This window comes from Metarhizium acridum, assembly GCF_019434415.1.
Source record: "Metarhizium acridum strain ARSEF 324 chromosome Unknown scaffold_574, whole genome shotgun sequence".
NCBI classification, from domain to species: domain Eukaryota; kingdom Fungi; phylum Ascomycota; class Sordariomycetes; order Hypocreales; family Clavicipitaceae; genus Metarhizium; species Metarhizium acridum.
The window spans coordinates 125,668-140,292 of NW_027094044.1; the positions used below are offsets into that span (position 1 = coordinate 125,668).

Sequence of the window (14,625 nt, forward strand, 5' to 3'; positions counted from 1 at the left end):
GTACTTGCATATGCCACGCACGTTATGCATGTTTTGCATATTCTACTGGAAGGGAAATGGGATCCCATCAATCTCTTGGACGATGACGACCTGTGGATTTCATCCCCAGACTTTGTGACTGCTTCCGCACACGCTGTAGCCGCAGCAGAGGCGATCAACCAGATTCTTGAGTACGACCCAGGACTGGAATTCATGCCATTCTTTTTCGGCGTTTATCTCCTCCAAGGCTCTTATTTGCTGCTGCTTATAGCGGATAAGTTGCAAGTCGAGGCTTCGCCAAACGTAGTGCGGGCCTGCGAGACCATCGTACGGGCACACGAAGCGTGTGTCGTAACGTTGAGCACAGAATACCAGGTAAATGAAACTCTCCAAAACACTTGGAAAAACTCGCCGACTAATTTTTGATGGGGATCAGCGCAAATTCAGTGGAGTGATGCGAGGTGCCCTAGCATTAGTTCGAGGACGCGTCCCTGAAGACCTAGGCGAACAACTACAGCGACGACGAGAACTACTAGGGCTGTACCGCTGGACGGGAGATGGTACCGGCTTGGCACTATAACGATACGATTCTACATGTCTGGCGTTTTGTTGGAAAAGCGAACACAAGCGAGTATTATAATTTTGGGATTTTTGCGTTCAGAGATTTCTGGACGGGTGGTGCTTCAAACAGCGGCTATGAAATGCAAGCATTGTAAACCTAGAGAGTATCTTGGCTAGTTTCGCCCCAAAAAGTCGAAAATCGCAGTCAGCATGATGGACGAACCGTGAAGCTGCAGAAACTCGTGCGCTTCTCTCGGGGGGGTTGAGACTTGCGAATTCGAAAACACCATAATTGTATCGGAACGGAAGATGTCTATCATAGGTTGAAAAAATAATGGGCGCCATTGTCAGGGTGGTTAAAAACCTAGGTTCTGAAGTCCCGTGGCAGATGCTCCCAGGCGAGTGTAAACGGAGGATGGGCAGCTCCCGTTGGATCCAACGTTCATCTAACAAATCGCAGGGATCCAAGACTCCCCTGTCGGCCTTTTTCTTCCGGAATAGGAATAAAATATCCTTGTCGCTTCTCCAGGTTTCGAAATTGAGGACGCAGTGGCAAGTCCAGCCTTGCTCACCACCTCGCGCCCAGCACTCTTACCCGCCTTAAGAGACGTTTGGGCAGCAAGTCGAAGAATGAATACAATAAAACTCCACCAAAGCGATTTGTCATGCTTATTAATGATTGTCCTAGCTTCAGAATCTGGTCAGACTGAGCGTGGCGTGTGGGATCTGAAATCGAAGCTTTTGGGGGAGGGGCGGGCTGTCTGGTCAAGAGATGCGGAGGCCGTTCTTTTGTTCTCGATGAAGAATTTTCACCGGGCTACGACTTCATTCTTCATACATGATCGTTTTACAGAAGCCTTGGCCAATGTCAAATGTGATTCAGCACTGTCTCTGACGAAGATATCCGGGTGTCTGCCTTGCAACCATCGCACATGACGATGGGTTATCAAGACTATTCCCAATGTTTGCTCGTAAAAGAGCACAACATCAGTGTTCTTGTAGCGTCACCTGCTCTTGAAAGCGACTTGAGCTCCCGCCCATCATTCACTCCAACATGTAACGTGTTCGCAAGCGAATGGTCCGTTCCCCGTTTCCCTCCGCGTCAACTCCCTCCCCAACGAGCCCATGCCGCAAAGTTCCTAGACACAGAAGACAATAACAACTCACCAAGTAGCCAAAGCAGGCCGCCAGCCTCCCCAATGCCCATAACATGGGATTGGTCTGATCTCTCAACTGGGGGAGCCGCCTAAAGCCACACACACCCCTTCAGCACGGCTCTTCGGCATCCACACCTTTCTTCTCCTTCTTCTCCAAGGGCGTCTATCTATGATTTTGTCTTCCCGACACGCCACCCTCGAGCAAAAGCATTGATTCTCTGAAAGGTATTCGGACTACGTCTACGCATTTCTTCTTAGTCACTTGTGCTGCTGAAACATATAACATCTCTCCTCTTCCGTTGCTGTTCGTGCATTTGCTGAATCACCTCTGGCTTTGTGAACACGTCGACAAACGGCCCTCCTCAAAGTTCAAAGTGGAAACTGATAATACAAGGAGTCATACTCACTCTGTCTCTAAGACCACAAAAACAGAAAAAAAAGGTATGAATCTGGTTTTCTTGCTGGGGCAAAGGGGTCGGGACCCGGGGTTGGGCGAGCCATGTTGGTTTCTTTTGAGCCACAGCCATCACATCTCGTCTGCTGGCCTCAATTTCGGCGAGAGGGTAGATGCCAAGTTTGCTACTTGATATGCCTTCACCGTCGGAAAGCAGTGTGCTACATTGCTTGGTGGTGTTGTGGGAGATGCTCACGAGGTCTGCTCTTTGGGGTTGCACCATTTGCTTGAGGCATGTTGCGAGAAACGTATTTAATGGCGTCAACTAACCACTTCCTGACACAGATAACTATTTACTCATCTCTTTTATCTTGAAGCAACACATGAAATCACCTCGGCTTCTTTGCTTTACTCAACAAACCCTTGAAACCTTCTATCGTGCCCAGACCTGGAAGCAGTCATCATGACCACGTATTACCCCATGGTTACTGGCCAGGGAAGCTCTGAGCCTCAGAGTAATAGGTACCAGCGGCCAGATTCAGAACCAGGGATTGATGTTTCCGGATACTGCCCCAGTTGCGTCGAGTGCCATTATGGGCAACGGCTTTCTGGGCCACGACATGCATCCAAACAACTTCAACTTCAACTCTGGGCCTGGCAACCAGATGACACCCCATACAGTTGGCTCGGGTTTCCATTCTGATCTTCGTTTTACTGGTGGTTACTTGGAGAACCAACACGTCTCAAATTCACTCCCTTTTGAGACCATCCCGTCGTCTGTGCAGACGCCGGTGGTGACACGCGTATTTCCTCACCGTCTTTCGAGCCCCCGTCCCTGTATGGATGAGCAGTCAGAAGTAAACTTTGAAGGCTACCCGCTTGATCTAGTCGGTCTCACCATTCCCGACAACGGTGATCCCGAAGAGCTGGCGCGCCGGCAGCTAGCAATCGAGCAAAACCAGGAAAGCCACAGGCAGAATCCGCCCGTGATTCCCGACCACACCCTCGGTGAAATGGCTCCCAAGCAAGTCTTTCCGGACTTCATTAAGCCCAGCCAGAACACCTCGCCCGAGGAAAAGCTCCTCATGGAGCGCGAAAACAATAGACTCGCCGCGCAGCTGCAGAAAGAAGATCGAGCCCGCAACAACGAGGCAGCCAAGCGCAGCCGCCTTGCCAAGTCCGAGGCCCTATCCAATGCCACCAAGCTCAACGTCACCCAGTTCATCCGGATTGCGTGGTTGGAAGCCAAGGTGATTGGCCTTGGTGGCAATCCCGCCGACTTCGACTGCATCCGTCCGGATATGCTCCTCAAGATCCGCAGCGATGTGCTTGCGCGCATGGACGTCGTTTATGCCCAGCGCAAGAAGAACAGGACCGAGCAAGAGTCGCGTAGGAGAGCGCTCCGGAACAAGGACCGCCAGCGGAAGAAAGCGGCGGCCAACGAGCGGTTTGCTCGCCAGCGAGCTGAAGCCGCTCGTGCCGCTGCTGCGTCTACTCCTGCTACACCTGAGACACAGGTCGAGGCAGCTCCTCATAATGGCATGACGAGCTCAATGGATTGGGTGTCGTTCGTTCCGTCTTACGACTTCGGTCAGACCTAGTCGCGAGGATCAGCTATCCCTCGCTCGGCTGGACTTGATAAAGTAGCGACTTGCATTGGGCACACAGATATGTATGGGACAGCGAGTTTCGGGGGGCAAAAAAAAAAGAATTACAAATGGGCAGATGCGGAATCAGACATTAGCGACATTCCCAGAGATGAAAGTTTGGCATTTCACTGGAAATTGCGGCACGAGTCGAGCTCTCTTACTCTTTATCGGGTTCAGAGGCTCTTTGTGCTCGAATAAGGGGCCGGTTAGTTCAGGTTGTTGTTCTCTGCGAATACGGGACATGCCCTTCTTTGAGACGAGCCTTTTAATAAACGAGACTGGCTTTGATACAGGACGTACGTCTATTTTCCCAGTAATCGAAGACGCTCTGCGTGTTCATATTGCGCTCGGGGCGATTGGGTTGTTGGTCTTGGCGCTGATTGTTGTGTCGGATAGAGCGCTCGCGTTGGAGCAGATTGCCAGCAGCTAAGTTAGTATGTTTTTAGTGAATTTCAGATAACAGTCTTGATGCCTGTATTTTCCAGACATTTGGTTCGAAAGATCCGAGATAGGCCTGGGTTCGGGCCACGCGGGTCCCCATTCTGGCCTTGTTTGCGGTCATGATGCCATAGATGTTTGCTTTGGCCCAGCAATCCCCATAATGTACCTTTGGGCTCTTCTAAAATATTGCTACTGTATCCAAGCTGCCAGTGGTCGACGCAACAGACGCTGGTTGCAAAAGTGCTCCCACGTGAAGTATGTAAGCCAAGATGAGCCAAATGGAAGAGCTGGCGGCGCACAAGGAGGGAAAATGGGTCGAAGTCGAGAGAGATCAAGGCCCTTGACAACTCGGTCTTGCAAAGAACAACATGGATAGAGCGAAGGACGAGCCCTGCCGCGAGATGGGATAGAAAGATGCCAGGTCGGTTTGAGGGGCTGCTGGCCTGCCATTCAGGTTACCATGCTTGTCTTGAACGAGCATTTGATCAGATTCGATGCGCTCTATAATTCTATATACATGCTCGTGGCATATCCATCGCCACCGCGACTCCTGGTCACGCAGCCACCAGTCTCATAATTGGTAGTTGACCGCGTCTTCGTGGTCCATGTAACCCTTCGAATCCACATACATGGTCGCTACTCTATACGACCTAAACCGTGCAGACGGCCCTATCGTCTAGAATGCACCAACCGGCCCTTGACCCAGACCTTCTTGGTGTTCCGGTCATCCCCGTTGTACAGCCACTTGGCAACGCGCTCCTCCCACGTCTCCCAGCCAAAAATATCCACATTGCCGGCATCCACGTGGCCATCCTCGTCCTCGCCGGCCCTCAGTCCATCATCCTGCACTTGTCCCAGAGCAATCAGCTGCGCGTCCAGCTGCTTGCCCACCTCGAAGCCGCCGACCTTGTCGCCCAGACCTAGACACTGCGCACCGCCCCTGGTGGCAAGATACAGCGCCTCCTCCACGGTCAGCTTTGTCTTTTCCCGCAGCGCCTCATCCCCGATCTGCATCGCCAAATGACGACTGGTGAGGGTAGCCTGCCTTGCGGCTTCTAGTATTGACGGCGAGTAGCCGCCGCTCATATCGGTGCCTAGACCGACTTCAATGCCCTGTTCCCACATCCAGCGGACGCGGGCCTCGCCGCTGGTAAGCGACGAGTTGCTACAGGGGCAGTGGGAGACCTTTGACCCGCGTTGCGAGATGAGACGCGCTTCGTCCTCGGTGATGTGAACTGCGTGAGCGAGTACGGTTTTAGGCGTGAGGAGACCATGGTCGTCGTAGACTTTCGCGTAGGATCCTGACTCGGGGTACGTGTCGGCAACCAGCTGGATTTCGCCCTTGTTCTCGGAAATATGAGTCTGAACGGGCAAGTCATCCCTTTTCTGAATGGCAGAAAGTCCCTTCATCCCCTCTGAGGAACAGGATGGTGCGAAGCGAGGGGTCAAGATGGGCGAGATGAGTTCATAGCCAGGGTCAATCTCCTTGATATGCGCAATGGACTCCTTGGCACAGTGGAGGGACTGCTCGGCAGATTCGTCGCGGTAGTACGAGGGACATAGCTCCTTTCTGTCCATGCAGACTCTCCCGACGAAGGCGCGCTGGCCGAGGGACAGACACAGGTCCGCAAGGAGGTTGGTCGCGGGCACATCCACGGTTGCGTAGTAGGTTGCGGTGGTGGTGCCGTGGGAGAGGGTTCGTTCGCACACAGGCGGTGTATACTTTGCGGGCTTTGGCGAGGTCTGAGAGAGATGATTCGAGGGGGAACGTGTATTTCTCTAGCCAGTCTAGGAGGGTGGATTTGCCGAATATGCCCACGTTGGGGTACTGCGAGGCATGGACGTGGGTGTCTATACATGCTCGCGTGTTATCCTCTTGTTGCTGTGAATTGAGCCACGACATGCGTACCTATGAAGCCGGGAAAGAAGAACTGTCCCTCACCACACGCAACCACATCAATATTGCCCTGCGTCCACCCCGTCTCCTCCAAAACCTTGTCCCTGGCCGCATTCACGCTCTCGCAGTCTCTCGCGATGGCGACAATCTTGCCGCCATGGTCGACTGCAACACCCGCGTTATGGATGTACTCCAGCTCCGTACGGGATTTGCTGTGGACAAAAGTTCCCAGAAGGACGTGGAACTTCCTAGGTTCCGAGGCCAGTCTCGTGAGCACCATGTTCAAGGGATAAGAATCGTCATTTGCACGAGGTAGGCGGCAAGGAAAGAGAAGGAGAAACAAGATGCCAGTTTACAAGGCCCAGCTCTAGCAATGAAACTCAATATGCGTGCTGGCAGTTTCACGGCCCTCTTAAAATGCACGGTGAGTAAAGAGTCAATCGTCGCACAACCACGTGGTTCCCCGCATGCACTGTCCCTGTCGCCAACGGGTGAATCACGGATGCAAAGAATGACTGCGGAAAGCAAACAATCAAAGGAACAAGCTGGAACACGTCCGGTTTCCTGATGGAAGCGGCAGAGATCCTTCCTTCCTTCCTTACCTACCAGTACTAGTGCCCCAGGTGGGTAACCCATTACGGAGTTCGGAGACCAGCAAGGGCAGACGTCTGGACCCACCCGCAATTGGCTCTTGGACGCGGTCGTCGCCGGCGCCCGAATTAATGATTGATAACGGGGCGGGGATGACTGCATAATCCACCGCGTGCATACATACGTACGTGCGATGCATATGCAAGTACGTGAGACCTTTGATCGCAACCTTTGCGAGGACGATCCAGACGCAACACAATATCAATCTTCAGCATTTTGAAACTCCATACTTAACATAATGCATAGCATGTCTATTAATATATCGTAACAACACTGTTCCTTCTAACTAGGTACAGCAAGGCTGTAATACATCAAAACCTCCACAAATCAACTCATGATTTAGTCAATCTTCATCCCAGCATCATGACGACCGATGCCATCCCTGTCGTCGTCGTCAGAAGAATGAGGGACTTTGCTTGCCTCCACCATGCAAAGATCTATAGTGTGATGGTTATTTTGCCTTCTTATCTCGTAAGTAATGCCTGTCTCTTTTCTTCTCTTGTCCCTTCTTTCGTGGCCTTCTCGTCCGCTCGTCACCCCTTAGGCGGCGGCACCAGGCCCGTCGTAGCCCACGCTTGATGAGCTGTCGCTAACAGCCTTGCTCTCGTCCTCTTGCGTGTACTTATCCCAATTGGCCAACACAGCACCAATCTTGGGTGAATTGGTCAGCTTGTAAACGTCTTCAAAGTACTCCCTGGTGAGCTCAAAGGGCTTGGCGGTAACGTTGGGAATGTACTTTCCAACCAGCTTCGAAGGGTCAATCGTCGTCTTGTTAATCTTCTTGAGCAGGAATGATCGGAAAGGCTTGACGCCTGATCGCAAAAATGTGGAGTGGAAAGGAACATCGATCCCGCGCAGAGGGATTGTGGCAAATCCACGCTCCAACTCCAGCGGAAGAGGCTTCTTCAGAGTCGCCTCGGCGCATCCGCGGATGATCTTGCAAAGAGCATCCTTGGCTTCCTCAATGTTGCTTCGCATTTCCTCAATATCGATTTGCTGCATCTTGAGGAAGTTTGTAACCCCGGCAAGTGTGTCCAGGGCACGCAAGTCACCAGCGCACACGTACTGCATGTTGGCAATGTTGTAGTTGACAATTTCCAGTAGCCAGCCCGTCTCTTCAGCAATGTTGTTGACAACGAACTGCAGAGCCTCTTCATTGAACGTCTTGGAGATACGGCTGGGATTGACAGCACACATAGAGTAATTGGATCGGCCAGCAGCGTCACGCTCTACAGCCACTTGCATGGTCAAGCCGCGATAGAAAACGACAGACACCAATGACTCAATGGGCATGACATCAGCCAAGGCAGCAAGAGCTGAATATTCACCCAGAGAATGACCAGCAAAGGTGCTGTCACGAGGCACAAGGCCCTTGGACTTCATATCTTCGAAGCTAGCCTTCTCCATCAATGTTAGGGCAGGCTGCGTAAATTGGGTAGCTGAGAGGAGACCAGTAGGCGATCGGTAAGTGTATGAAGTTGTACTTTCATCAATCTCCTTGAAAATACGCTCAGACTTGATAGAGCCATCTGCGGCAACAGTCTCAAAAGTCATGGCCATGTAGTTCTGACGGATAGCCTTGCCTCGTGGACCACCAAAGTGAATAGTAAGTTCCTTTGGGTTGTTCTTAACGATATTGGTGATGGAGAAGCCTGGCCCTTGGTTAGCAGCTGCATCTAAAGAAAAGTTTGTTGCAATGGTAACATGTGAAAAACCACTTACCATAATTGTCGAGGAGGTACTTGTCAGCCCGGTCCCAAACCTCCTTGGCCACAGGACTGCTACCATAGAGTTCCATACCCATACCCTGCTCCTGTGAACCTTGGCCTGTGAAGACGTAGGCTGTCACAGGCTGTTCGACTTCAGCCTCACCCAGCAAGACCTTCTCCTCACTCTCAGTGTTGCTAACCTCGACCTTAATGATCTTGCGGCCGGCAACCATACCAACATGCTGCAGCTTCACCTGGATGTCATCATTAGGCAGAACCATCCCGGCAAACGTGGCCTGGAAGCTCCGGACACGGCCAATATCGTTCTCGGCTGCCCAAGTCTCGACTAGGCTCCGGACGGCAGCACTAGAGTACATGCCGTGGGTAATGGTGCCTGGCAGGTTGGCATAGGTGGAAAAGACACGAGAAACGTGGATAGGGTTGTAGTCTCCAGAGACACGAGCGTACGTCTCGTTGGAGGAAGGGGCACGCAGCTGCAGAGGAGTCTTGCCACTTAGCGGAATAGGATTCTCGAAAAGAATGGGCTGGTCCAGAGGAGAACCATGACGTTCCAGGTAATCCATGACGGGGTTACCGTGAGACTCGCCAGCCTCATAGTCGACGCTAGCAACCTGGATAACTTCCTTGGTGGGCAGCTCCAAGAGAACCTGACCTCGAGTCTCGACGCTGCTGAAGACGTTCTTATTTTTGTACCGGACAAGAGACTGAAGCTTGAAGGTCAAGGTCTGGCCAAGCAGATCAATGTCACTAGGGAGTTCATCACTAGTGAACCACTGCTTGGAGCGAAGGACGGCAACATCCTTAGTAGTAGCCAGGTGAACTTGCACAGGCGTTTCAATCTTGCGCTGAAAAGTGTTCTCGTAATCGGAGTATTTGCCGCGGTACAGGAACTGTGACGTTACTTCCATGACGGGCTTACCGTCACGAGAAATGGTGCCACAGACTTCGACCATCTTGCCGGCTTCCTGATTGATAACTGCGTTGACTTGTGCAGTGGTGGCAACCTCGTCACCCTTTTTGAGAGGCTCGGCACCAGATATCATACGGAACTGGTTGGACAAGTGAACCAACTCAAGCAAGTCACCATCGATAGTGCGGGGGAAGATGGGCTTGGTAATTGCCTTCCACCCAACGACGATGGCGAAGTCCATAGGAGCATAGACAATCTTTCCAGGTCTATCGACGAAAGCCTCACCAGTATTGCCAACGGCGTGGACGAAATCGTTGATTGCCTCACTTGTAATGGTGGTTCGGCCACCATCGAATGTGCTGGTAATAAGAGCATCCAGATTCAAGGGCTCGTCACCGAACCATGCCTTCCAGTAGAACTCCTTGATACGGTCGTTGCGATCCGTCATTACTTCGCGAATCGGAGCGTAGCCAGCCTCAGGGTTATAGGTAAATTTGAGTGGCATGGCAACAGGCCTGCCAAGAGCAGTGGTATCCTTGATCAAGTTGACGAGAATTTCATTCTTGCCAACAAGCTTGACCTCGATGACATCGACGTAGTGGTTGTGTCGAGGCTGTTCTCGGACAATAATGGTGGTCTTGGAAGGCTCGTTGGGGTACTGGATTTCAACAAACAGGCCACGAGTAGGAGCAAAAATGCGTTTCAGCGGGTTGGTCTGGAACTTCTGGCCCTGAACAACAACGTCCGACATGAGGAGAGCATGGCGCCAGTTGCGGTTGGGACCGGCGAGCAAAGCCAGCCAGGATTCCAGAGAAGGGAGTGAAGCACCAGCCGCAGAAGACAAGCGGTAGGTATTTTTATGAGCGTCGTAGGCAACAGTAAGACCCTCAACATCTAGAGGAATCTCAGACTCGACCAACTTGCCACCAAAATATTCGACGAAAGGAATGGAGCCCTCATCGTTGTTGTACATATCCTTAGTAAGCATCTTGATATGTGACTCGTGAATGCCATCCAGAATGTCCTTGATAGGCTCGTCAACCACAGTTGAATATTTGACGGCAGCAGGACCCTGGAGAATACATGTTCGGCCAACATCCTGACCAATCACAGCATCCAAATCTTCAGACTGCCAAAGAGAGTCCTTCTTGAAAAAGAACTCAAAGTTGTCGTCAAGAGAGGGGATGAAGGTGACGGGCTTTTGAGTGGGTTGCAGGCAAAGAATTAAGAAATGCTGGACATCCTGGGCATTAATGATTTGGGTCTCGGCTTCGGGGTAGTGAGAAAGAATATGCTCCACGGTCGAAAAGGGCTCATTGAGGTCAGCGTAATTCTGAAGAAGAGACGCTTTCCCAGCAGTGCTAGTGAAACGCTCTTCGACGCGGTGAATGAAATCACCAGTCAATCTGACATAGGTAGGGTCGATCCAACGCTGCTGGTGTTTGACATAGAGAAGCTCAACCATTCGGCGAACAACCTCACCATAGGTCATGTCCTCCAAATCACAAGCCTTGCCCTCCTTGTTGCAACCGAACCAAACCTTCTGGAAATCATCGTTGAGGCGCTTAATAATGTAGTCACGGTTCTTCTTGAGCTCAGCAACACGCTTCTCCTTGGGCAAGCTAAAGATCTTCTGGTCCATCTCGGCCCAAAAACGAACGCCGCGGGTGGCCAACTTGTGGATGGGCTCACCCATTTCGGAACGAACTGTGATAACGCCGCCAGCAGGACCCCTGTAGGTCTTCTCCCACTCACTGTCGTCCAAACCAGGAGCATCGATGATTGCCTGTTTGGCATCCTTGCTGGTATGCGCTTCCTTGGCAACCATCATGCGACTACCGAACAAGCAACCATCGAAGGGCATGGGAGGGTAACCGTACTTCTTAGCCCAGTCGCCGGTAATGTAGGGATAGGTGTCCTCAGCACCACCAAAACCACTACCAGCCACCAAAATAATATTTTCCTGGCGACGAATGCGGCCGTACATTTGTAGGATGGGTTGATGGAAGTCCTCGAAGGAGTGGTGGCCACCGCCACGGCCGCCAGTCCACTGTAGAAGGACAGGGAAGTTAGGGTTAGCCTTGGCAATATTAACGACGGCCTGAATAGCCTCAACAGAGCCGGGCTTGAAACCAATGTGCTTGAGCCCAAGTGTCTCAATATACTCCTGAGCAACCTCAATGGAAGGAACACCGGCACCAATGGTCAATCCCTCGATAGGCACTCCCTCAGCTCGAAGCTTGCCAAGCAAGGGGATCTGCCAAGCCATAGCGCGGGGGTTGACATAGATCAAGTTGACAGTAATACCACGCCCAGAGGGGATTGCCTTCTCGATCTTGAGCAAGGCGTCGGTCATCATGCCAGGCATGAAGTAGCCGCCACCAGCAAGCTCAATATGGTAACCAGCGTTCATGGTAGCAGCAACAAAGTCCCAAGGAACAGTACAAGGCGTCATGCCGGCGACGACAATAGGAGGCAATCCCAACAAACGGCTCATCTTGGTATCGAGGTACTTGCGGCCGCCAGAAGTCTTGACCAAACGAGGCCCGAACTCCTTCACCCAGTCAATGGCATATCGCAGCGCATTCTCTTCGTCTCTATCGAAGATCTCGGGCTTGTAGCCAACCTCGTTCATGGTCCCCTCGATAGTACCAGCCAGGATGACACGAACGCCAGTACCCTCCTTGTTTCGGCTGGTCAGAGTACCAAGACCGGAAACGCCTCCAGGGCCAAAGTCAAGGATATGAGTGGCGCCAGGGAAGACGGTAGCCTTCTCCCAGTTCACAGGATCACGGGTGATCAATCGCACAAGGGTAGGAACAATGTTGCCCTTGACTTCAGTTCGAAGGTCCTTGCCTGTGTTGGTATCGAAAACGGGGATGCCAAGATCTTCAGCATCGATAGAAATATTCTTGAGATCTGCATCAATCATTTCGGTAGCCTCGGCAAGATATTTGCTGTGGAAGGGTGCGGTGATGGGCAAGAAACGGTTCACAAAGCGGATCTTACGGTCAGTGTAGGGGACACGAGTCTGATCTAAGCCAGTGGGAGCCTTGACCTTTCGCAACCGAGAATTAAGACCGTACAGAGAGGTAGGTGGACCAGTTACAACCAGGTTGCGAGGGCTGTTGATAAGCGAGATACTGATATGTCGATGTGGAGGGAGGTATTGATTCGTTGCATCGATATGCTTCTGGACCTCCTGCTGCGAGAGATCTCGGATGCTCAACATGGGGGTTGGGTTACCCTCACCGTGCTCGGTGGATTCGCGAAGCATGGTAGGTGTCATGGAGGTAGTAGGGAAAGCCTGCTGACTTCTTGTACCGACCCAGAACAGAATAGACAGCGTTGAGCTGACAATCTCGCGCCATGACTCCCAATCATCGGCAGCAGAGGTTGCGGCGGCCATGACAATGCCTTGAGAATGGCCGGTGCTGCCACTGATGCGCTCACGAAGCATACCAGGGTGTACACCCAGAGTCTTGCAGGTGACCTCATAATGGGCCATCTGGACGAGACCAATCAAGGGGAAACTAACGGGAGCAGAAATTAGGTACTCAACATCAGGAGTCGAGTCGGGATGTTGTAACCAGTTCATGATGTCCAAGCCCTTGGGGAACATCTTCTCTGCGCTAGGATTGGTAGACAGCGTCCTCAGCTGCTCAGCGGCCGATGTGACGAGTTCAGCGATGAAGCTGGAGTAGGTCTGGAAAACCTGACGGAGCTCGTCAAAGTATTCCTCGATGTTGCCCTGTCCACCAAAAATGGTATAGATATCGGCAGAACCGTCGCCAGCGGCTCGAAATAGAGCGGACTCGTGAGGCTTGATAGTTCTGTTAGAGACGGCACGAGCCATGTAGTAGGACCGGATAACTTCGAGTTTCTTCGCTTCAATGCCGGGAAGGGCAGCAGCAATAGCGTGGACCTCATTGCCGCGGAGGAATGCTCGCTCAAACTCATTGAGAACGAGCTTCAGGACCTCCTCGTATGAACCCTGAGCGTCGTCCTCACCGTCCTCAACCTCTTTCGCAACGAAGCCGAGATATCGAGCCACCAGCTCGGCAACGGATGATGGCTCGTCATCTTGAGCAAGCTCGTCTGTAGCCGTGGGCAAGCTAGCCACAAAGCGGTCTTTGATCTGGGAGGCGTGGAAATGAAGGCTAGTAGGAACGAAAAACGAGGTTTCGAGACTACCGTGAGTGAGGGTCAAAGGTCGAAGGGAGGCGCTGGATCTGGGCGTGGAAATGCCCGTCTGAGGGCCTGTGCCAGTGCCGTACATGGTAAAATTATTTCGTCGGCAGAGAACGGATGAAAGGGTATCGAGCAAAATCTGTGTATGGTAACGGATCCTTCAGTCAGTCAACAACCCACCATTGGCAAGATTTTTTTAACCAATTGACGAGCTAGCAATTCCAGCAATCAACATTCTGAAAATAACATACCTATGAATTAAATAAAGTATTGCAGAATTAGCTCCGTGGACGGTTGCTCGTGGAATGAGAATAGGGCGGGCGAGCCGGAACAGTTCAATCGAATGCGCAATTGCTCAACAAGCTTGGCCGGGGATGGCGACCCAGTGTTCGAAGCGGTTGCGGCACAGGTGAAGAACAGGGAGAACGGGCTTCTTCAGGAGCAGGTGTGCAACAACGACAAATGCCAGCAAACACCTAGGATGGGCTCACAATGAAGCATGTACAAGAGGAGGAATCGCAAGGAGAGTCGGAGATTGGGACGAGGGGGTGGAAATGGGATAGACGAACTCTCGAAGAGACGTTGCCAAAGGTGTGGAAAAAGTGCCAGGACCGCAGCCACACCCAAATCTCTCTCAACGTCGACAAATCGGCGAGGAGAGTCGAGGCACAACCAATGGTCGAGAAGGAAAATCGGGCCAGTTGGTTGTATGGATGGTTCAGTTTGGGGTCGCGGCCAGTTAGTATCGTATTTACAGCACAGCACGGCGTACACAATAACGGACGGAGCTGTGGTGACTTGAACATTGAGCATGTCCCAATAATCCAGGACCCAGGCCCCCAGCTCGGAGGACCAGGCCAGGGCCGCATTCCCAAACCCCAACCCCTGCCGCTCAATCAGAGGTCCAGCTCGCTCCCAAGTGGGCTGTGTGGGCTGCAGCGGCCAGGAGAGGTGCCGGCAGCTCGGGGCGTGGCTCGCCAATTTTTTTTTTAAGTTCTGTTGGGGATTGTCGCAACACCAACTCGACTCCAACATTCTCGAAAGTTGACTGCTCCCACTTTTTTG

At 52.1% G+C, this 14,625-nt stretch overlaps 5 protein-coding genes across 5 annotated transcripts; 2 read left to right on the plus strand and 3 right to left on the minus strand.

Annotated features, from left to right (window-relative positions):
• Nucleotides 1–24: 24 nt before the first annotated feature.
• Nucleotides 25–559, plus strand: XLR1 (Xylanolytic transcriptional activator xlnR; the record flags this gene model as incomplete). The annotated part of the gene is made up of 2 exons (XM_066122058.1): nt 25–354; nt 416–559. 2 exons carry the CDS (start codon nt 25–27, stop codon nt 557–559), a joined length of 474 nt encoding a protein of 157 aa, XP_065972683.1.
• A 2,125-nt stretch (nt 560–2,684) lies between these two features.
• On the plus strand, nt 2,685–4,278 carry J3458_020475 (uncharacterized protein; the record flags this gene model as incomplete). The annotated part of the gene is made up of 1 exon (XM_007814916.2): nt 2,685–4,278. The coding sequence occupies one exon, from the start codon at nt 2,685–2,687 to the stop codon at nt 3,690–3,692; it is 1,008 nt and encodes a 335-aa protein (XP_007813107.2). The 3' UTR covers nt 3,693–4,278.
• A 572-nt stretch (nt 4,279–4,850) lies between these two features.
• Nucleotides 4,851–5,759, minus strand: J3458_020476 (uncharacterized protein; the record flags this gene model as incomplete). Its single annotated transcript, XM_066122059.1, has 1 exon — nt 4,851–5,759. One exon carries the CDS (start codon nt 5,757–5,759, stop codon nt 4,851–4,853), a length of 909 nt encoding a protein of 302 aa, XP_065972684.1.
• Nucleotides 5,760–6,049: 290 nt separating this feature from the next.
• On the minus strand, nt 6,050–6,358 carry J3458_020477 (uncharacterized protein; the record flags this gene model as incomplete). Its single annotated transcript, XM_007814915.2, has 1 exon — nt 6,050–6,358. The coding sequence occupies one exon, from the start codon at nt 6,356–6,358 to the stop codon at nt 6,050–6,052; it is 309 nt and encodes a 102-aa protein (XP_007813106.2).
• Nucleotides 6,359–6,953: 595 nt separating this feature from the next.
• On the minus strand, nt 6,954–14,391 carry J3458_020478 (uncharacterized protein). Its single transcript, XM_066122060.1, has 3 exons — nt 13,812–14,391; nt 8,452–13,699; nt 6,954–8,381 (listed from the first exon to the last, which is right to left on the minus strand). Exons 2-3 carry the CDS (start codon nt 13,646–13,648, stop codon nt 7,270–7,272), a joined length of 6,309 nt encoding a protein of 2,102 aa, XP_065972685.1. The 5' UTR covers nt 13,649–13,699; nt 13,812–14,391; the 3' UTR covers nt 6,954–7,269.
• Between the last annotated feature and the right edge of the window lie 234 nt (nt 14,392–14,625).

What these genes read in the sequence shown, in the direction of transcription:
- J3458_020478 (XM_066122060.1), bottom strand. Translation starts at nt 13,648, where the DNA reads ATGTACGGCACTGGCACAGGCCCTCAGACGGGCATTTCCACGCCCAGA. An exon ending in GTACCTCCTCGACAATTATG is followed by an intron (nt 8,382 to 8,451) that starts GTAAGTGGTTTT and finishes ACCAAGGGCCAG; the next exon opens with GCTTCTCCATCACCAATATC.